Raw genomic sequence first — 22,102 nt, 5'->3', positions numbered from 1 at the left:
TGTTTATAAGAATAATAAAAATATTTATTCTTATTATTTTGCCCTTTAGATATTATATTTAATTTACAATTCGTCAGTAAGAAATCTCTTAAGAGAGCAATCGAGTTATTATTATACTTATAAATTAATTTAAAATATTTTATCATTAAAATAAATAAAATAATATTAATTTAAAAATATCAACAATTAGAACGTTGCAAATTTGGGTACTAAAAATTGTTTTCATAAATTAAAAGAAAAATGAATTACGGAAAGGAAAAAAAATAATTGTACTAAAATCAAATATTCATAAGAAAAGTATATATATATATATATTATATAATTAAATATTTTTAAAAAATTATATTTTATTCATTATATTGTAATGAGTAAATAATAAATTTTCTAATATAAATATTAATAGGTCTTAAGCTAAAATATATGTACAAAAACAAAATATACAATACAATGAATGATCAAAATTTTAATCAATTCAATTAATTAAATGATTTCATTAATTATTAATATAATAATTTTTTTATAAGATGTAAATATAATATTTTATATTGTCATAAAATAAAATTAGATTTTTTTGTGTAAATATTTATTTATTAATTATATTAATATAATAAATAAAAAAATAAAAAGGGCAGTCACCTGCGGGTATTAAAGCTTGTAATACACTAAATGAAGGGGGCAACTAGTGTTATAAGTGTAAAGTACTAAAGGTATGACTTTTATTTATCTTCTTTATACTATAATTTGTTAGACAATAAATTTGAAATTTGGAGGTAGACGTACACCTGAGTATGAAATCCAACAAAACCCACGCCAAAATATCTAGGACAGTTCCACTACCAAACCCTAATTTTTTAATCCCAAGCATCTCCCTGCAATAATTCCAAACAGCAACCAACAATATTTTATTGAAGGTGTTGGGGGTATTTTAATAATTTCACAAGTCCTAGTGATTTTGTCCTCTATAATTTTCTAGCTCCCCCACCTCGTTCACCTCAAATTTAGCCTGTTTTCCGACACATGTGTATGTATGACATGTCATGTATCGTGTGTATATGTATGTATGTGTACATGCATGCGTGTGAAAGAATATAAATGGTGAAGAGAGAGATGACTTGGGCCTCTAAGGTGAGAGGAAAATATCATTGCCACGTCAGCTGGCAATCTAAGACTGTGAGGCCTTCTAAAGATCTCCTCTTCTCTCTCTCCCTCAAGAACTACCACCTCTTAATAATTCCAACCTGAGAAAAAAAAAAAAAGATAATTCTGTGATAAATTGGAAGGAAAAAAAAAAGAAAAAGAAAAATCTCGTTTTTACAAGTCACAGAAACAAATATCTGAAAGAAATCAGCAAAATCAAAGCAATTTTCAGATACCTGTAAATTCCAGTACACAAGTGCCAGGTACCTTGTTTTTCTTCTCTTTTCTTTTTTTTTTTTTATAATTTTATTTTTAGTTTATCAGCTTCCTATCTGTTGTTTTTCTACACTCGATCTCTCTGTAATTTTAAGTAAAAATAATGGTATTTTTCTGGGTTCTTGGATTTTTAAGCTCAAATTCGTATCTAGTTTTATGGGTATATTTTTGTATGGCTTTGTTTTATGTTAAATTAAATCCCATATTTTCAAGATTTAACCTTCATTTACCAGCTGAAAATGATTTATCTGAAAGCCATTCAGATGTTTATCTCGTGTGTTTGTATCAATCGTTTCTTTTGATTCTTTGTCGTTTCTGTTCTATATAAAATTGTGTGTTGATGTCCTCAATTTTTTTTTTCTCTTCAGATATCCGATTGTCTAAGTCTGATTTAATTTCAATCTGTTATTGCAGAGCAGCTGTTTCCAATCGTAATTTCCATTCCAACTATCAGGTTTTGGAAGTTTAACACTTTACAGGAGCACAGGCTTCGAATTTTGATGAGAAAAAAACATACTGAGATGAAATTTTCATTGAGAGAGGTGTACTGATCTGTTTTTCAATTCTTTCAGCGCAGAATCAAGCCCAATTCTTAGTTTTCAATAGAGGATTCTGGGAGCTCGGTGGACCATTTTGGGGGAATGTTGAACTACGATATATTGATTCTTGATTGGTAGTTTTTGGAAGGGAAGCTTGTGGTTTTATATTCGGTTTTGTTATTTGGCATAAAAAGGAAAGGGTTTGTTTGGAAGGGGAAAAAAAACTTTTTATGGCAAGTTCTTCTGAGAGATGGATTGATGGTCTTCAGTTCTCATCATTGTTTTGGCCACCTCCACAAGATGCCCAACAACGAAAGGTCAGATAGACGAAATTTTTATTTTGTTTACTTGTTTTTAATTTCCTTCCCATTTTTTCAAGTGTTATATTTCATTGTCGTCTTGATATCAATTGTATGTTTCTCCTTCTCCTTATAACTACTACCGTGCTTGTATGGGAAAATTCGGAAAAGTTTTAATTCAGCAGTGAAAGAATCTATAATATTTATTCATCTTCGCGTCCATTTGGATAGATGTGCAGTTGGAATTAAATTGGGTCTTAATTTGTTTCATCATAATCTTTAAGTGAGAAGTCACATACACCAACACTAATTCTAATTCAAGTACCTCTTCATTTTGAATTCTCATCTATCCAAATGATTTTTTTTGTGGAGTGATAGTCCACCATGGAGGGCAAGGGATCCTCCTACGTGACTGGTTACAAACAAGAACATAAATCGCAAGCTAGAAAAGTAATTTCCAAGGTTAAATGATTCTTAATGGTAGTGAAGGTGTTCTACAGTTGGAACTTGGAATGAGCTTGCTAGGGCCAATAAAGTTGTCCTAATTGTACCATGGTGAATGTGCATAAAAGCCTATGTGATATTTTACCATGCAGACTTGGTGTTTAATAGAGCTGAATGGCGAAAAAGGATCTGCATAGCTGACCCTAACTAGTTTGGGATTCAGGCATAGTTGTTGTTGTTGTTATTGTATTCCTGTGTCTATGTGGTGTCTGTGGAGAAAAAAATGAGTGGAGATTGTATTAGGATGTTGGTTTCCTTTTAATGAGGTTTTATTCTTTCTATGTGAGTTGAACTGAGCCATTTGGAATGATCTTTTGGTACTTTTTGAGAAGAATTGAGTACGATATGCACTGGAAACTTTGGTAGTTTAAAATGGAACTGAAACTAATAGCTGATGTAATCCCTAATTTCAGTGCTGTGCTTGTAGAGACTGTTTTTTATTTTATATTGTTAACTTTTACTTTTAAATTGATTTTTCGAAATTATATACTGTAGGCACTTTAACTTTCATCATGGCTGTGAAAAGTTCTCTATATACTTATTAAATAATTAAGCATTTATGATTAATAATGAATATAAAATGCATTTAATTATATATTATTATGTCATGCTGATGTCAGAGTCATGATAATTGATCCTCTCTCTTTTCTGGTTTCACTGATAGGCTAACTTCCGAAACATTGCTTATTTATTTTTCCTATGGTGCTAGGTAGCATTTGGAGCTAGCTGATGATCATTAAATATCACTGCAGGTGTATGGAATGCTAGATAGAAGTTCATTGTTGGATAAAAAAATCTTGTAAACTAGAGGTCATAATCTATGTGGTTATTTTCTATGGCCTTGTTGTGCCTAAGCTATATATGTTCTTATGTTAGTGTGAAAAGGCTTGCTTAGCATGGCCACAGGGATCAGGTTGGTTGCTCTGAATCGAAAAGATGCTTTCCACTTCCAAATTCTGATCAACCAAGGGAATTGTAAATTAGGAGATAGCAATGTTTTAAGCATAATATTTTCACCATGAGAGATGGTAGTGAAGGTTAGATTGCGCAAAGGTCACAAGGATGACACAAATGCTTTGTTCCTCTACTTTACCTCTTACTACTTCAACATGTGATGTTATTAGGTTGGATGGCACCCCAAAGATAAATTTCTATATTTAGTTCAATATTTGTTGTACTAACTTGCTGACATTACTTGAGGAGACCCCTTGTGATTAGTATGGTGTATTTGGAAGGAACAGAGTAACTGAATGTCTTGGAGTGGAAGCATTGCCGCATTATGGTATTGTTTGGCATTGCTGGTGGAGGAGTTATTGAGAAAAGCAACATCTTGAATATGTTGATTATAAGCTATTAAAAATTGTTTTTAAGGTAAATTTATAATCTTTTAGTCATAAAAACTCAAAAACAGCTAAACAAAATGTAGCATCTAAAATTGTGCTTTTCGACAAAGCAATTTTCAACATCGATACCAAATAGACTAGATGTCAGGATGGACTGTTTGGAGTGATTGCATTAATTTCTTATCTGTCATATCCACTATTTTACTTGATTCTTAGGGGCTTGACCTTCGAATTTTGATATATTTTAAGGTATCTTTTTTCTATATATCTAGTGTACTTAGGCGACGACCAGGTTGGTCTGTCAGTCTGCCTTTTTGGCATTTCAAAGGAAGGAAATAAAATTGTTTTAAGCAAAACTGTTTCTGATTTACAGCAATCTTGGGACTTGGAGTTTTCTCATAATTTCAGAAGATATACGACTGTGACCTGTACTTCGGACAAGTAATGTTGGGTTGTTCCTTCATGGGGGACAACTAGCACCTTAATTGTTTCTTATAACAAGCAAAGCCACCGCATCTTCTTTCCATGATCAAATCCGCAGATATAATCATTCAATATTAGATCACAAAAGACGAGAGCACAGATTAGTGGAATCTTTTAAATTGAACAGTTGAACATTTTTATCTAAACAAGTGATTAACCATGGTTGCAAGTAGATATGTGGAACTGAAAATAATAGCCCATTCATCCTTAATCACAGTGTGCTGCTTCTTAATATATGTTTTATTTTTTAGATGCTGATTATTGAATTTGGCTTGAGATTGAGATGATCTCTCATTAGCACCTCATTTCTACCAAATTCCAATAGCATGTGTGAAAAAGTTTTCCATTTTAGATTAGTGGACTTGTAAAAGTGCTTGATTTGGAAATTTCTCATCTATGTTTCCTACTTCATAAGATTTCTTTCTACTAATATATAGTTCCTACTTCCTCCAATAATTGGAATACAATGATGTGTCTGCCCCTGTTCCCCTCTGCAGGCGCAAATTACTGCTTATGTCGAGTACTTCGGGCAATTTACATCTGAACAATTTCCTGATGATATTGCTGAGGTATGCTTCATATCTTGTTAGTCTTTTTGTTTGTATGGTATGACACACCATGCTAAATTTCCCAGAAAATTTAAAAATATGTAGTGTTTGGGACATATGTTTAGTGTTCAAATCTCCAATTGAATTGAGATTATTGTTTATTGATGTGCATAATTTTTTGACAGCTGATTCGTAATCGTTATCCATCGACAGAAAAACGCCTTTTCGATGATGTTTTGGGTATTGATTCTTCATCTTTGTCAATTATTAAAACAATTTATTGCACCTGTAGAGTATCATATCAATAAAAAACATTCTTGCAGCTTCATGGTAACTGCTTCATATATTTTTATTGATTCCAGCTACATTTGTTCTCCATCATCCGGAGCATGGGCATGCAGTTGTTCTTCCAATTATTTCATGTTTAATAGATGGTACACTTGTGTACGATAGGAGTAGTCCTCCTTTTGCTTCTTTCATTTCCTTGGTCTGCCCAAGCAGCGAGGTATGTGACCTGAAAAGATGAACACACCTTTCAAATCTCTCCCTCTTCTTCTTCTCCTTGCTTTTTTACCAATAACTTTTTTGCTTTCTTGATAAATTATAGTTTCTAATTCACTTTTTGATTTTCACTAGTTATATCCTAAGTGATTTTTTTTCAACTGCTACATCATTGCTTTACAAGGTAGAAATAAGATTTAAATTTCTGATGTATATTTGTTGTTTCTTTTTACAGAATGGATATTCTGAACAATGGGCTTTGGCATGCGGGGAGATTTTGAGAATTTTGACTCATTACAATCGCCCAATATATAAGGTGGAACAACAAAATAGTGAAATAGAAAGAAGCAATGGTGGCAACCATGCTACAAGTAGTGGCTCCATAGATGGGGAATCCTGCCCAATGCCTTCAGTACAGCAGGAGAGGAAACCTTTGAGGCCTTTGTCCCCCTGGATTACGGACATATTACTTGCTGCACCTTTGGGTATTAGAAGTGATTACTTCCGTTGGTGAGTGTCTTATATTATTTTCAACATTTATTACTTTATTGGGGTAGGAAGTAGTTGACGTCAAAGTGCTGACAGTTAGTCATGCATGTATGGCGAGCCATGTGGCATTAGATTTAATGCTAAGCAAAAGGATGAACCATAAAATTTTTAATAGAAGGGACTATGTTTCCATTAAAAGCTGTATCGCAAAGAATTGTTAGTTGACTTATGATAGAAGGTTTGGATTGGAGTCCTAATTGAAGGGACAAATAGATGGTTGTGAGGCCTTTTGACGAGGATGAATGAGATGAAGTACTATTTTTGGGATGAATGAGGAGAGAGTTCTATGGTCTTATATGGTTTCTTTTTCACATTTTAGAAAAAGTGCTAGAGTTAGTATGACTTTGAATTTTATCATCATCAATCTACCAAGGTGCAGAATTTTATGCCTATTAGTCTGGTGACGAGTCTTTGGAAAATTCTATATAGTATTATCTGATTGTCTTTCTATAGTGTTGGATAATGCCATAGCAGCCAATTCCTTTTGGTATAAGGTTAGCTTACAACATAATAGTGGCAGAGTAAGACTTAACATTTTTCGTTAGAGCTTATGGGAATTCACATCTCAAGTATCTCATGCTTCCTTTCCTTTTATACAATATTAAGCGGGTGAGGGGACATTTATTTTGCTTTTGGAATGACTTTTGATGTGGTCAAGAATCTCTCTCTTCTCTTCCCTGATTTTATAATTCTTGATTATTTTTGTGCATGAAGACAATACCTCTTGATTGTATAATGCAGGCAATGATATTTACTTCTTGTATTCTGATCATTTGCTATGAAGTTGAGGTTATAGTGTCATATTGATAACTATTCGAAAGCATAAGATATCTTAATTCAAGCTAAGTTTGAAATTTTTATTTTTTTTATTTTGTTAACATAAATGACAGTAGCATCAAATAACTTCTTTTGTGTCAAAACTTCATAACTTGCAAGATAGTAGTTGATGAAATTATTTTATTTGTATTTTAGTTTGTTAACTTGTTTAGTATCAATTATTTCATTTTTCTTTCAAATTCTTAATTCGTTTAATGGTAGTGACATTGACTTTTACTGGCTCACCAATACTATTGTTTGTCTTTTTAAATTTTCCCTCTTTAAACTTGCTTAAATAACATAATTTTCATCTATACTTTGCTTGCTTTGATAGTTGCATTGTATAAAATTGTGTGAAACTTTTCTTGTGGAAGCAATTTAGCAAATTGAGAATATGACCTTAATCATAAATGTTAAAATGTTTTCAGGTGCAGTGGTGTCATGGGTAAATATGCAGCTGGAGAGCTCAAGCCACCTACAACTGGTTAGTTAAACCTTCCTTTGGAAATGTTGCGTGCAATTGATTATCCTAATAGTATCTATTTTTAACTACTCATATTTTTGTTCCTTAAATGTAAAACATTTTCTTTTTTAAGGCTTCTCGTTGGAGTGGTTGAGAGAATTGAGTCAATCATGAGAGATTTTCTTCTTTCATGGGGAAGGTAAGGTAGTAAGTCGTATTTTGAGTTAATTGGGAGACCTTTTGTAAGCCTAAGTTTTTGGGTGGGATGGAGGGTTATTATATATTGGCAATTTGGTGGCTAAAAATATTTTTCTAGTGGTGAAATGGTTAAGTTAATATCCTCAATAAGTGAATTCATTTTTTCATAAGGCGATCTATGATTTAAAGTAGAATTGGATGCCACTTCTTATATTAGATAGGTGTTAAAAATCTCTATAGCCTTTCTATTGGAAGGTGGTTCCTTGTAATTAGATTTGTGCACAAGCTTGGGTCCCAGGCTTGGCTTCTTTTGGCTTGAGCTTGGACAAGGATGGAAGGCCTAGGCTTGCTTAAAAACTATTTCTAATATATAAAATTTTTTATGTATGTATATATGTTCAATAATTTTTATTATTAAAATATATTTTATTTAAAAAATATACTTTTTATTTTAAAATAATTTTTTAAAATTATATTTGGTGAGTAAGGCCTAGGTAGGACTTTTAGGCCCAGCCTGCCCACTGTTCAGGCCTATTTCTAAAGTTCTGATAGTCTTCGGATTATTTCAAAAGTCTTCTTCAAATCATTAATGCAATATGATTATATCAAAAGTTCACTTCAAATCATTAATGCAAGATGGAGGGAGGGATGAACGACTATTGATGACTTGAAGTATATCATATTATGTTTTTTCATTAAGGCATACATGATATTTACATCTGTTATGGTGCACTTTGGCAATAGTTGGGAGGTTTATGATAATATTATTTAGTGAAGAGCTACATTGATATTTGTTTTCAAGATTTACGTTTTATGTGCAATTTGATCTTTGTGCATAGTTATTTTATTCTTTTACTCATTATTCCAATAGCAAGATTGCCTTCTTCTGCATTTGCAGTTGTAGTAGAATTAGTGTATTTTCTCTATCTACTTTTGTGGATGGCATATATGCATGTGGTGTTAATTTGACCCATCCATCATGCCTCATCACTTATTTCAGCTTGCTCACTAAACTTCAATTCTGTCAATAAAATCACTTAGCTTTAGTTTTGTTTCAATAAGTTTAACGTTGCTAGATTTTGATATAATTTCATTGAAAACTTTGATATGATAACCAAGTAAAATTGTTCTAATATAATTCTGTAATTAAAATAGGATATTTCTCAATCAATACATAGAATATTAGCTATAATCACTATGAAAATTTGGCAATAGTGACATTTGCTAGTACAAATTGAATTTTGGTGACAGTGCCAAAATTTAATGATAACTTGTGAAAGTGTGTCTGTGAATGTATGTACATACAACACTCATGCTTTTGTGATTTTATGTTGCTGTTACTAGTGATAGGAATTAGGTTTGGCATTGAATATGCTTATCTAACAAAATGATCATAGTTTCCTACTGTTATTTGTAGGCTTGATAGTAGTTCAATTTGAAATATCCTAATTGATGTTCTCACAGTTAATTTTATACTTGCGGAGCTATAAAACTGACACAAGATATTGCTTCTTTGAGATGAGAATTTCCAATAATTGCATTTTGGTCTTATAATGTTGAAAATTGTATTTTAGAGTTAATATTCTCTTTACTAAAGGATCAAATTTTATTGCTAGCACAAAAATGCTATGGGAGGTTTCCATTTGACACAAATATATTACGGTCAAACTAACTTATGTGTCTTCTTTTATTTTTATTCTTTAGCTTCATCTCGTGGATCTGGGAAGCATCCTCAGCTTATGCCATCAACCCCAAGATGGGCTGTAGCCAATGGTGCTGGGGTTATATTAAGTGTGTGCGATGATGAAGTGGCTCGCTATGAGACTGCTACATTAACTGCGGCTGCTGTCCCTGCACTTTTACTTCCTCCTCCTACAACAGCTCTAGATGAACATTTAGTTGCTGGGCTACCGGCCCTTGAGCCATATGCACGTTTGTTTCATCGGTGAGTATTTTATAAGATATGTATTTGATGTGCTTTCTTAAATGGTTTTGGCATATTGTCTAGGAACACATGTGCTATGTTTGGGCATCCCAGGGACACATTTCTTTTGTGCCTGTTCTTACTTGTGAATTTTTATAAATACATCTTTAATGAGTAAAATGGGTAGCATGTAAAATAACAACAGAGATCAAGGTGGAAACTTGAATACAAGTGACTGAAGACAGTGGGATAGAAAAGGTCCTCTGTTTACAAGTGTCTGACTGAGTGCCACTTGTTACTAGTTTGAAGCATCCTACAATACATATTGAAGTGTGTTAAATTTGTTCTTTCAATGGGTCAGGTATTATGCCATTGCAACTCCAAGTGCCACCCAGCGGCTTCTTCTTGGACTTTTAGAAGCACCACCTTCGTGGGCTCCAGATGCACTTGATGCTGCCGTACAGCTTGTGGAACTCCTCCGAGCTGCTGAAGATTATGCATCTGGCATAAGGGTAAGTTGGATAGTCTGATTGTTGAAATTCAATTTTCCTTGGACAAGCATCAAACATTTTAATCACAGTTTATTAATTTATTTATAAATTTTACATCTTTATAGAATTCCACCTTGGTGACTAAATATGCCTCATTTTGGTGTAGTTATTAGCCTTTTCAGAAGTAGACATTTAGTCCTGAACCAAAAAGTTATGGTGAAGGGGGCTACTGTTTCACATTTGCAAGATACACGTGGAACTTGCTAGTCATTTGCCGCTAATACTTAGGGTAGTTTTTGTGATTTAAAGAGAAGGTTCTTATTAGTTTCAATGCTTTACTGTATTAAAAACTATACAATGATGTCACCTTGCGTTATAAAGCTTGCTTAGGCTTATGGATTCAACACTGATTATGAGGATATATTTGATCCTACTACCAAAATGATGAATGTTTGTTTTCTTACTGTGATGTTTTAGTTTTATAAATAAAGCTGTCATTTGCTCTCCCCAACTATCTCCACCATGTTGATGTACTTGATATTCTTATTTCTTAATGTGAAAGTTTAAGAAAGTTGATTTTATCCTTTATTTATCCATATATTTCCATTGGCATTTTGGTATATACTTTTACTTTTTGCTTGTTGAAAACATGATAATAATTGAGATAATGACAGGTAATCCTAGAGCTTTTAACAAGTCTTCAATTGAATCCTCCAACATTTATCTTTCTCTATCTAAGTACCTAAACTTTTAAACTGTATCAGTTTAGTCCTGATTGTATTGGAAGCCAACAAGCAGCATGCTAATTTAAGGGTTGTGTTAGGCTATTTCATTCAATTATAATTTGGTTGATTTGTTTTGTAATTGGATCAAAAACATAAAAGTTGAGGACTGACTTAAAAAAATTCTAAATTCAATTACTCCTTATGTGATTATCTTTTTTTTTTTTTTTTCCTGATGTGCTTTCTTCTTTTTTTGAGAGGAGGATATTTTATTCTCCAATTGCTATTTATTTTGTTTCTGTGTTAATAACATTTCATTGTTATCTTCAAGAAGTTTATGAATCTTGTTTACTGATGGGTTTCATCTCATTGAACTTAGGGCATACATACAAGCATACATGTCTGCTCATGTGTTCACAATTTGTAGATCTTCAATGACAAGATGTTAGTATATTGTACTTAACATATTTTTTCCTTCTACCTGCCCCCCACACTGTGGCTTGAGAGTGGACAAATTTCCACTGAAATGGAGCTGTTTTTAACAGAAAAGAAATGGAATTCTTTGCTATGAACAGTATTTTTTAATATTAATTGATTTTTCTGGGTAGCATTGTATAGATTCCTAGATTGTTTGTAACTGGATCAACTTATCTTTCCGTTTTTTTTTCCCATTAGATTCTGCTTAATTTCTTCCTTTTTTGTTCTCTTTTTTTGGCTGTTCTAGCTTCCCAGGAACTGGATGCACTTGCATTTCTTGCGTGCAATTGGGATTGCAATGTCCATGAGAGCAGGAATTGCTGCTGATGCTGCAGCAGCCTTACTTTTTCGCATACTCTCACAGCCTGCATTGCTGTTTCCTCCGCTAAGGCAAGTTGAGGGAGTTGAAGCTCAACATGAACCCCTGGGTGGTTATATTTCAAGCTACAGAAAGCAGGTAATGTAGAGTAGCAACAGTAGTAAATTCATCACTATCACTCATTGTGCTTTCAGATGATGAAAGCACTTCATACACTGTTCTATGTCAATTTAAAAATATTAAGTTTATAACCATTAAACCTAACCTTAAAAAAAATGGCCTTTGCCCAGTTATTGTCCTGCCAAAGGAAGACAATCTTATGTAATCTTTGCACACTTTTGCATGAAGCGGATGCTCCCACGCCTTGAACCTGAACCTTTTTTTTCAAAAGCATGACGGACAGCTTTGCACTAGTTATTTGAACCTAACTACCATCTCAAAAATTTATGACCAGATAGAAGTGCCTGCAGCAGAAGCAACTATTGAAGCAACTGCTCAAGGGATTGCATCTATGCTTTGTGCCCATGGCCCCGAGGTTGAATGGAGAATTTGCACCATATGGGAAGCTGCTTATGGCCTGATTCCCTTGGGTTCCTCAGCAGTTGATCTTCCTGAAATTGTAGTAGCATCTCCATTGCAGCCTCCTATATTATCATGGAACCTGTACATACCTCTTCTTAAGGTCTTGGAATACCTTCCTCGTGGAAGTCCATCTGAAGCATGTCTTGTGAAGATATTTGTTGCTACTGTAGAAGCTATTCTTACAAGAACATTTCCACCTGAATCTTCCCGAGAGCAAACCAGAAAGGCTAGATATATTTCTGGCTTGGCATCTGCCTCCAAAAATCTTGCTGTGGCAGAGCTTCGCACAATGGTCCATTCCCTCTTCTTAGAATCATGTGCTTCTGTAGAGCTTGCTTCACGCTTACTATTTGTTGTGTTAACTGTGTGTGTTAGTCATGAAGCTCAATTCAAAGGGAGTAAGAGACCAAGAGATGACGAAAGTTTTCTACCAGATGACAGCAATAAGAACTCACAACTAACATCTGAAATGCAAAGCAACATGAAATCTAGGAAATTGAAAAAACAAGGTCCTGTTGCTGCATTTGATTCTTATGTGCTTGCTGCTGTATGTGCTCTCGCCTGCGAGCTTCAGTTGTTCCCTTTTGTTTCAAGGGGCAGTAATCATTCAAGTTCTAAAAATGTGCAGACTGTGGCCAAGCCTGTAAAATTAAATGGATCCAATGGATCTATTAGTGAGTTCCAAAGTAGCTTTGACTCTGCAATTCATCATACTCATAGAATCTTAGCCATTTTGGAGGCACTTTTTTCTTTGAAACCATCTTCTGTTGGTACCTCCTGGAGTTACAGCTCAAATGAGATAGTAGCTGCAGCTATGGTTGCTGCTCATGTTTCTGAATTATTCAGGCGGTCAAAGGCTTGCATGCATGCTCTCTCTGTTTTGATGCGGTGCAAGTGGGATAATGAAATTTACACCAGGGCGTCATCACTGTATAACCTCATTGATATTCACAGTAAAGCTGTTGCATCTATAGTTACCAAGGCTGAGCCTTTAGAGGCCTACTTGCAAGTACCAGTTTGGAAAGATTCCCTTATGTGTTTTGATGGCAAAAGGCAAAACAAAAGAGCAAGCAGTGGCTGCTTTGATTCAGGTGAGCCATCTGCTTCACAATGTGAAGAATCTGCTCTTTCAGATACTAAAATCATGACTGAGAGATCATCACACTCGGAAGGAGGTTCAGGAAGTACCTTGGGTAAGGGTATTGCAGGTTTCCCATTAGATGCTTCAGATTTGGCCAATTTCTTAACAATGGACAGGCACATTGGATTCAACTACAGTGCACAAGTTCTTTTAAGAACCGTGCTTGTGGAGAAACAAGAGTTATGTTTCTCTGTCGTCTCACTTCTATGGCACAAACTGATTGCAACACCTGAAACTCAACCTAGTGCAGAAAGCACTTCTGCGCAACAAGGATGGAGACAGGTAATTTCCATTGTTTCATATAATGCAATGTCATTTTTATTTATGGACAATTACTAAAAAAATATAGCAATGAATCAGTTTAAGTTACTAATATTTAAAAAATTAATATTCAAAGTTCAAACCCTGAACAATTCAAGACTTTTCAGTGTGAATTGGGAAAAATTTTATCTTTTTAATTTCTCTCAAACTTTTTTCTTTTGGTTTGGCAAAATTGGATTAGAGTTTTAACTACCTTTACAATAAGCTTTAGTTTGATATATGGTTTGCATGAGATAGTTTAGTATTATGCGAGAAACCTTCAGGAGAATTTTTATATTGAAGATCAATTTGTTTTAGCTCCAAGTGTCATTATCTATACTAATTGAACACTCAAAATTTTCCACTTGATGAATAATTTCTTTCAGCATTTCTTTCACAAGATATTATGGAGAAATTAGTAAGTATCTGTGGAAGAAAAATTCTGCCAAAGTTTGGATTGAAATTTTTAAATTATGACATTTTAAGACCTTAATTGTAATCAACCTCTCAACTGTAAGGATTTCTTATTAATTATCGCTTTTTTCTTTTAAAAAAAAATTTATGCATATTTTGAAAATATTATTAGAAACATATAACACCATCTATATCACTTTGTTTCCACAGTATTAAAAAACAAAATTTCAATTTCTTAATCAAGAAGAACTCTAAAGTCTTTTTAATTACTCAAGTCCTTTCATCACAACTTATCTAATGTATCTGTCTGAGATATCTCTAGTTGAGTTGTTGATGAAAAGGAACAAAAAATGAGCACCTTGGTTCCTTCATAAGAAGAAAGAGGAAAATAAAAATGAAAATGATTACAATCACCCTGTAGAACAGGGAATGGAGGGCCATAGAATTATAGCTATCTCACTGTGGGATGTACACTTATTTAATCAGATAAAATGGGGTGAAGTACTTCAGATCCAAGTGATCTAAGGAGCTTATCTAAGGATGTGATTAAGAGCCAATCATCCTTTTGAATGAATAGGCTGCTGATTTTGCGGCTTGAATAGAAGCAGATGACTAAGCAACTTGTGAACAACTTACAAAATCACCTCCAACCAAATTAAGCAGCAAATTTGGGACACAAAATTTCTGATCTGAACTAATCAATCTTCCAAATAGGCTTATATTTTCTCATTACACCTGGATTCCTTAAATCTACGAGCTTCTGCTTGTTGTCCTGCACTGCTTTTTGGGGTTGTGTGTACTGGAATTGCTTTGTGACTATTTTCATTTTGAAGTTCTAATTTATTTGTATAGAGGAAGGTTTTTAACTTGTATTGTATTGAAGGAAATTGAATTCGAAGTTTTTGAGTAGCATGACTAAGATGCATGAGCTGGTACCCAGTTTTGGGGCAGCTGATGCAGTAGGTCCATTTGTTATTTGAATTTTGTTGCTATTTTACAAGGAAAATATTTTCTTTTGACCATCTTATTTGGATGTGTCTAGGTTGTGGACGCACTATGCAATGTTGTATCAGCATCACCTACAAAAGCAGCTACAGCAGTTGTTCTTCAGGTCCAAATTTTGTTCAACTTGTATATTTTGTCAACAAACATGAAATTGTTTAGGTTTTTCCTTGGTCCCTTGCTTGAACATCCAGTTATTGTGAAAGGTAACACCATCAAAACAGGAAAATAGAAACTCAGAACCACCATCCCTGTTGGTTTTAAATATACCAACCGATAAACATATAGTTCCAAAAAAAATCTATTTGAAGTATTTCTGGGATGTTTAATTGCCCTATTTTGGTGGTTCGGCCTAGTGGGTGTCCAAGTCAGCAATTTTGTTTTGTTCTTTTTATTTACTCGATTACTTTGCATAGTCACTTTCATTGCTTTGTGTGCTTGTCAGGCGGAGAGGGAATTGCAACCTTGGATTGCCAAAGATGATGATCAGGGTCAGAAAATGTGGAGAATCAACCAGAGAATAGTCAGATTGATGGTAGAACTAATGAGAAATCATGATACACCAGAAGCATTGGTAATTTTGGCAAGTGCGTCGGACCTACTTCTACGGGCCACAGATGGAATGCTTGTGGATGGAGAAGCTTGCACTTTACCACAGCTGGAGGTAAGAAAATGTTTTTATGTGAACTGTGGCAATTAATCTTTATATGTCACCAATTTAGCTATTGACCAACTCTTTTCAACATTCGTAATTTATTAGCTTTATCACTGTCTATTTGCCTTGAAAATTGCATATGAGAATCAGATTGAAAGATTATCATATTGCAAGATGTAGCCTTTATTAGGTATGTCTATCTGTTGGTTGATGCTTCAATCTTCAATTTGTGGCAGTTACTGGAAGCAACAGCTAGAGCAGTTCAGCCTGTGCTGGAATGGGGAGAATCTGGATTTGCAATTGCAGACGGCCTTTCAAATCTATTGAAGGTTAAAAAAAACCCCATTTTCATATCCAATTCCATATAGTCCAAAGATTGCATACACCCATAAACTACACGTACTATTAAAGATATAATAAAACCCATTCTTGGACTAATAGTTATGAGATTGAGCTTTTAGGTTGAAGGGTTTTTTGACATAGTATCAAGGTATACTGCTGTATTATTAATTAAATTTCAATGGTTCAAGCTTTGTGGACTTCTGTATGAATGGGGTTTTGGAAATATGAAAAACCCATTCTTGGACCCGTGAGCTTGAACTTTTGGTTGAATGATGTTTTGACACAAACGCCACTCATGCACCGAGACATAATGCTATCTAATGAGTTATTGGGATGTCCCATGCTAGATGAAATCCACACCATACACATGCTGATTTGATTTCTTTTGGTTGATTCATGCAGTGTCGACTACCAGCTACCATCCGATGCCTTTCACATCCAAGTGCACATGTCCGTGCTCTTAGCACATCAGTTCTTCGTGGTATTTTGCATACTGTTTCAATAAGACCTACTGCTAACCGAGTGGACATAAATGACATTCGTGGACCCTCTTATCAGTACTTTAACATAGATGTCATTGATTGGCAAGCTGATATAGAGAAGTGCTTGACTTGGGAAGCTCATAGCCGACTTGCAACAGGAATGCCTATTCAATTTCTTGATACTGCTGCCAAGGAACTAGGCTGTACCATTTCCATATGACATCAACTAGCTTTTGGTAACAGTTTCAGGTTTATGGGTGTTGTTTCTTTTTTATGAGTGGGACCTACAGGTAGAAATATACCTTGGTAATTAGATTGAAGGACATGCTGGCCAGAGAAGTAACTTGCACTTCACTCTTCTAGGTTTAAGGCCTCAAGGATAACAGTGCATCCTGAAACAGTCGACAGGTCCATGATAAAATTTCGTCATATGCTTAATTTTATCCTGCTATATCAGATGTGTATGTTACAATCCTGGGTTTAACATTGTTGTGTAGAAATCCTGGGTTTAACATTGTTGTGTAGATTATCAGAGGTCATTTGTATTTCTTTTGACAGATTGGAATAGCAGACAGCAATAACTTAAAGGGGTTCTACCTCTGTTACCATAATGTGATTATTCAGTTCACTGCTGTCCTTGCAATTCACTAAATTTTGCTGTCCCCTTTTGGCTTTCAAGCAGTCCTATTCTAATTTCTAATTCACTGCAGAATCACGAACGCTTATACTGAGGAGATTTCTTATACCTTAGCAGCTGGAAACGGGAGCGCTTTGATTGCTTTGCTTGTTGCTTGAAGCAGTTGCTCCCATTGAACTTGCATATGCATTCATAAAGCATACGGGTCTTAAGTCTTAACAACAACAACATTTAAATCTTAATCCTCTGAACTAGTTGAGGAAGGTAATATTGAGTTTCAATGTGAGCTTCTTGAAAATTTTAAAGAAAAAGAAGCAAGTTGCATTTATCTTCACCATGAATATGCTAAAGACCTAAGGTGCCAAGGTTACATGTTTTGGCGGGAGTGTTGAGGTGATTTTTGGGAAATTTTAAGTTAAATAAAAAATTATGGATTGTTAATTTTGAAAATTGAATTGAACTCAAAATGGTTAATTTTTAAAATTTAAATTGAGCTATTTTAACTATAAAATTGAGTCAAAATAATATGGTTCGGTTTAGTTTTTTAAATATTTTTTATTAAATAAGTTTATTTGTTTAAGATCTTCTCTATTAAGCTAGTAAAACCGCTTTAGTTAATTTCCATTTAAATAATTATTATTGAATAATTATAATTAAAATAATAAAATACTAATTAAAACTATTTGTATTCTAATTGAAATATGTTCATCTAATTTTAATATTTAAAAATATAAGAATAATATTTTATGAATAATAATTAAGAAAATATATATATTTTTTTAAATTGAACATAATTTAAACAAAAAATTTGTGGATTAATTGACTCCCAAATTGAGATTCTTCCGATGAATTTTAGGGCCTTTGAAAAACCTTCGGAGGGTAAAATCGTCTTTCAAGAAAATTAAAACCCTAACCAGAGTGCTACATAAGACCCTTGAAAACCAATTCCCTCTGCTGCTCGTCTCGTTAGCTATTAGAAGTTGCGCCTCAGTAGTCAGTACTCCTGAGTCCCTCTCTGCTCTCTCTCCCTCGCGAAGTCCCTCCAATCCAACATGGTAATTAGGGTTTCAATCGCTTTTACGTCATTAATTGTATTTTCTTTATTATATAAACAGCTGCATTTGCTTGCTCGTTTATGTGTGAAAGATTAAGCATCTTTTAGTTCTTTGAACAATCTGTTTGCTTTCAGAGCTGCATGTTTGTTTAGTTTGATCTGGATCCGTAATTGCAGTTTCCAATATGTGCGTATTTTTATATTTGAGTATAGATGGGTATGTATATGCGGTTTGATTTTTGATAGATGAGAATGTGGGTATGGATTTTTTGCGTGCAGTCTCTGGTGGCGAATGAGGACTTTCAGCACATTTTGCGTGTGCTGAACACTAATGTTGATGGGAAGCAAAAGATAATGTTTGCTTTGACCTCAATCAAAGGAATTGGGAGGCGTTTTGCTAACATTGTCTGCAAGAAGGCTGATGTTGACATGAACAAGAGGTCTGCCACTTCTATACTCTGTTAATATGTTTTCATGATTATTTTTACTTCGAAGAATCTCATTAAATTAAATGGCTTAGCAAACATGGTCTTCTTAACTTATTCTGTTTATATGTTGGCTGAATTAGTGTATTATCTTTCATTTACATAGTATTTGGTTCAATTCAATCACAAATTTAGAATTCATTTGAAATGAATTTAATAGTGTCCAAGAAATTATAATTTTCTGCTCTATCAAAAAATAATTCTTATACTTGATAAAATTATAACAATTACAAATATATAAATCTTTTAACGATATATTAATAAATATAAAATAAATTCACGTCTCATAATATAAGATATTTATATAACATACATAGTGTCATTACTAAGTGCATAATAAACTTAGATATTGTTATGTAAGTTTTATGGAATTGATTTCAAATTCCATCAAATTTAATAGGAATTGGTTTTAATTATAACCAATTTCATGGAATTGAATTCCTGAAATTGAAATCTAAATTTTTTTTAAACCAAATGCATAAAACATGGAATTCAATTGGATTCCAAGAGATTTTGTGGAATTGAATTGAACCAAACATGGCCTTAGTGGGGATGCTTTTTTATAGAGACATGAATAGAATGGGTGGGGAAATTCCGACTTCTGGATTATTCTGCGGTGGAATATTTGAGATCTTTCTTGAAATGTAATGATTTACTTGTATTTTTTTTTCTTATCTTAGATGAGGTTTTACTGTTGGCAGTTTAAAATAATGTGGTTTTGGAACACAAATATCATAGAATTGGGATTGCAATGTTAAACCCGATAGTTATATGTTTGAACATTCTTTGAAATAATGCATCTAAAACTTGTGTGCTTTTAGTTTTTTTACCCATAGAAACAGATTTGGAGTTCTGCTTTATTACCAGTTTTGTGCTCTTATTGCCAAGGCTGTCTTATATTTGTAGTCGTCATTTTTCCTATCAATGGAGTTATAATTTTTCATTGATTTTGATATATTACCTAGTAGGGCTAAGCATTCAGTTCAAATTGGACCAAATCATTAAAACCGAATTAATTGAATTATCATATTTTAAAAATCAAACCGAACCGAAATAAATGAAAAATTAAATCAAACTGAGCTGCTATATTTCGGTTCGGTTTAGTTCTAAATGATTGGTTTGTAAGTTTTGATGGGTTTTTTTAATTTAAACTTGATTTTCAAGTTATGTGATCCGATTTTGACCTTGGTTTCAACCTAATAATCATTAATCAATGAAATTAAACAATATATATATATAATTACTTATAATTCATAAATTTCCTATAAAAATAAATTAATTTAAAAATCAATAAAGCAATTCAGTTTGATTTGGTTTAACCTAATCGATTTTTTTCTTCAAAATCGAACCGAACTGAAGTAACAGAAATTCTTAAAATGCAAAATCGAACTGAACTGAATTATCTTAAAAATAGAACCAAATTATCGAATTAAGACGGTTCGGTTTATTCGATTCAAACTGAATAGTACTCACCCCTATCACCTAGCAGGGTTTCGTACTGTAATTTATCTCTGACACCAGATCTTCTTGACTTTGATGCCTTCAACTAGTTTCGATTCATTAAGCTATCATTTTTTGTTGTATCACACATGTAATGTGATTTGCTTCATTGATTTCAGGGCTGGTGAATTAACTGCTGCTGAGCTGGATAATCTCATGGTCATTGTTGCAAATCCTCGTCAATTCAAGATCCCAGACTGGTTTTTGAACAGGCAGAAGGATAACAAGGATGGGAAATTTTCTCAAGTTGTGTCTAATGCACTGGACATGAAGTTGAGAGATGATTTAGAGCGACTAAAGAAGATCAGGTAATTTATTATTTCGATTATTAGTTGGTTTCCTTGTATAATGCCTTGCTCTCTAGTTTTGGAGAGCAACATTTACTCAACACTTATTTCTGGCTTGGTGTGCTGATCTTGTTTTTGGCTGAAAGGAGGTTTCCTTTGCTATTATTGGCTTCTTTTTATAACTAAGATGGGCATTTCTTAGATGTCCACTTCTAAGTGTAGCTGGGAAGAATGGAAAACAGTACTTTTATCTTTTTCTTGGAAGGTGGTGGTAGTGTTATGGCTTAAGATGTTAAATCTATCTATATAAATATTGTAAAGCTGAGCTATGAAAAAGGAACACTAAAAAAGTTGCCAAGTGTCACTTTTTTTTTTTTCCTTACATATGGCGTTCCAAAATGTTCACACATGTTAAAGTTATTTAATAGGTGATGACTCTTAATAATGCTAATATAAATTATTAGAAACTGGTAAGTTTTATCTCATTTAAATGTTCACAAGTGTTAAAGTTATTTAATAGGTTATGACTCTTGGTAATGCCAATATAAAATATTGGAAACTGGCAAGTTATATCTCATTAAAAAAAAAATTTATTATAACGAGTGCATCTTTAATTCATTTATGTAATGAGTGAACTAATTTAACTTTATTGTAGTTACAAAATGACTTTTAATGTGTTAAAGTTATTTTATAGGTTATGACCCTGGGCAATGCTAGCGTAGATTTTTTTTTTTTTTTTTCATTATACGCAATGCAGGGGCTTTCAACTAGTATAGTTATATAATTAGTTAATTGACTTGGATTATGCTCACACCGGTGAAACATAATACTGCTAGCTGATCAGACATCATTTTGCAGGAATCACCGGGGTCTGAGGCACTACTGGGGTCTTCGTGTCAGGGGACAACACACCAAGACCACTGGTCGTCGTGGAAAGACTGTTGGTGTCTCTAAGAAGCGGTGAGAATCCGTTCACTGGGTTGAACAATTTAATGCATGGGGTGGCAGAGTTGGTTCCATGCTCCAAGTTTTTGCACCAGAAAAATTTAGATGTGTTTTTGTTAGATTGGAAGGGTTTTATCCTATAAAGTATTTTAACCATTTACTGTAGTTGCAGAATCCTTATTATATTATGTTAAAATGTTTGCAATTTGCATCTATTTGAGTTGTGATTTTCTGTGTAAAATTATTATTAATATTGGCCTATTGTCTTTTTAGTGTTTGGATATATGGTTCTTTAGTGATCAAGTTAGGCCCAGCCACTCACTGGAAGTGCATGTCATTTTCTAGGGGTTAATATGAACGCATTTGCATGGTTCCGGGCCACCTTAAACAAAAAATAATTCATTGTTATGCATCTCGCTTTCACTATATGTCAAAGCTTAATCTTAACCATTTCCATAAAAATCCATGTATATTGAAGGTGTCATGTGGTTAAACTTTTTCAAGAGTTAGCCGCACGGCATTCACATGATATGATATTTTTTTATGAAAATAATTTTTTCTAATGTTGTTACATGATTCCTCTTATGAAAAAAAATAAAGAAAAATTAATATATAAATTAGTCATTATTTAGTTAACAATGAAAATCAACTCAACTAAATCTTTATCTCAATAATTTGGAGTCGGCT

The 22,102-nt window shown here is 33.5% G+C and overlaps 2 protein-coding genes across 3 annotated transcripts; both read left to right on the top strand.

Moving 5' to 3' along the window:
• Positions 1-1,078: 1,078 nt before the first annotated feature.
• LOC110637967 (protein GIGANTEA) lies at positions 1,079-17,139 on the top strand. Of its 2 annotated transcripts, none has more exons than XM_021788359.2 (16): positions 1,079-1,400; positions 1,828-1,867; positions 1,991-2,269; positions 5,079-5,150; positions 5,315-5,369; positions 5,492-5,634; positions 5,866-6,140; positions 7,424-7,479; positions 9,361-9,601; positions 9,942-10,092; positions 11,518-11,727; positions 12,044-13,594; positions 15,069-15,137; positions 15,474-15,692; positions 15,920-16,012; positions 16,428-17,139. In XM_021788359.2, the coding sequence occupies exons 3-16, from the start codon at positions 2,183-2,185 to the stop codon at positions 16,725-16,727; spliced, it is 3,522 nt and encodes a 1,173-aa protein (XP_021644051.1). In that variant the 5' UTR covers positions 1,079-1,400; positions 1,828-1,867; positions 1,991-2,182; the 3' UTR covers positions 16,728-17,139. The 2 variants fall into 2 exon arrangements, with proteins under 2 accessions (XP_021644051.1, XP_021644050.1); XM_021788358.2 differs by having other exon boundaries at positions 1,986-2,269.
• An 857-nt stretch (positions 17,140-17,996) lies between these two features.
• Positions 17,997-21,698, top strand: LOC110637970 (40S ribosomal protein S18). Its single transcript, XM_021788361.2, has 4 exons — positions 17,997-18,199; positions 18,478-18,638; positions 20,303-20,491; positions 21,329-21,698. Exons 1-4 carry the CDS (start codon positions 18,197-18,199, stop codon positions 21,432-21,434), a joined length of 459 nt encoding a protein of 152 aa, XP_021644053.1. The 5' UTR covers positions 17,997-18,196; the 3' UTR covers positions 21,435-21,698.
• Positions 21,699-22,102: the final 404 nt, after the last annotated feature.

This window comes from Hevea brasiliensis, chromosome 12, assembly GCF_030052815.1.
Source record: "Hevea brasiliensis isolate MT/VB/25A 57/8 chromosome 12, ASM3005281v1, whole genome shotgun sequence".
NCBI classification, from domain to species: domain Eukaryota; kingdom Viridiplantae; phylum Streptophyta; class Magnoliopsida; order Malpighiales; family Euphorbiaceae; genus Hevea; species Hevea brasiliensis.
Note: the sequence above shows the minus strand (reverse complement) of the source record. Positions and strands in the feature narration are given on the sequence as shown.

Bases quoted from the DNA above. Each gene is read 5' to 3' on its own strand.
- LOC110637967 (XM_021788359.2), top strand. From the start codon at position 2,183: ATGGCAAGTTCTTCTGAGAGATGGATTGATGGTCTTCAGTTCTCATCA. The intron at 5,151-5,314 runs GTATGCTTCATA...ATTTTTTGACAG, and splicing joins TTCCTGATGATATTGCTGAG to CTGATTCGTAATCGTTATCC. The intron at 6,141-7,423 runs GTGAGTGTCTTA...AAATGTTTTCAG, and splicing joins AGAAGTGATTACTTCCGTTG to GTGCAGTGGTGTCATGGGTA.
- LOC110637970 (XM_021788361.2), top strand. The intron at 18,639-20,302 runs GTCTGCCACTTC...CATTGATTTCAG, and splicing joins GATGTTGACATGAACAAGAG to GGCTGGTGAATTAACTGCTG. The intron at 20,492-21,328 runs GTAATTTATTAT...ATCATTTTGCAG, and splicing joins GAGCGACTAAAGAAGATCAG to GAATCACCGGGGTCTGAGGC.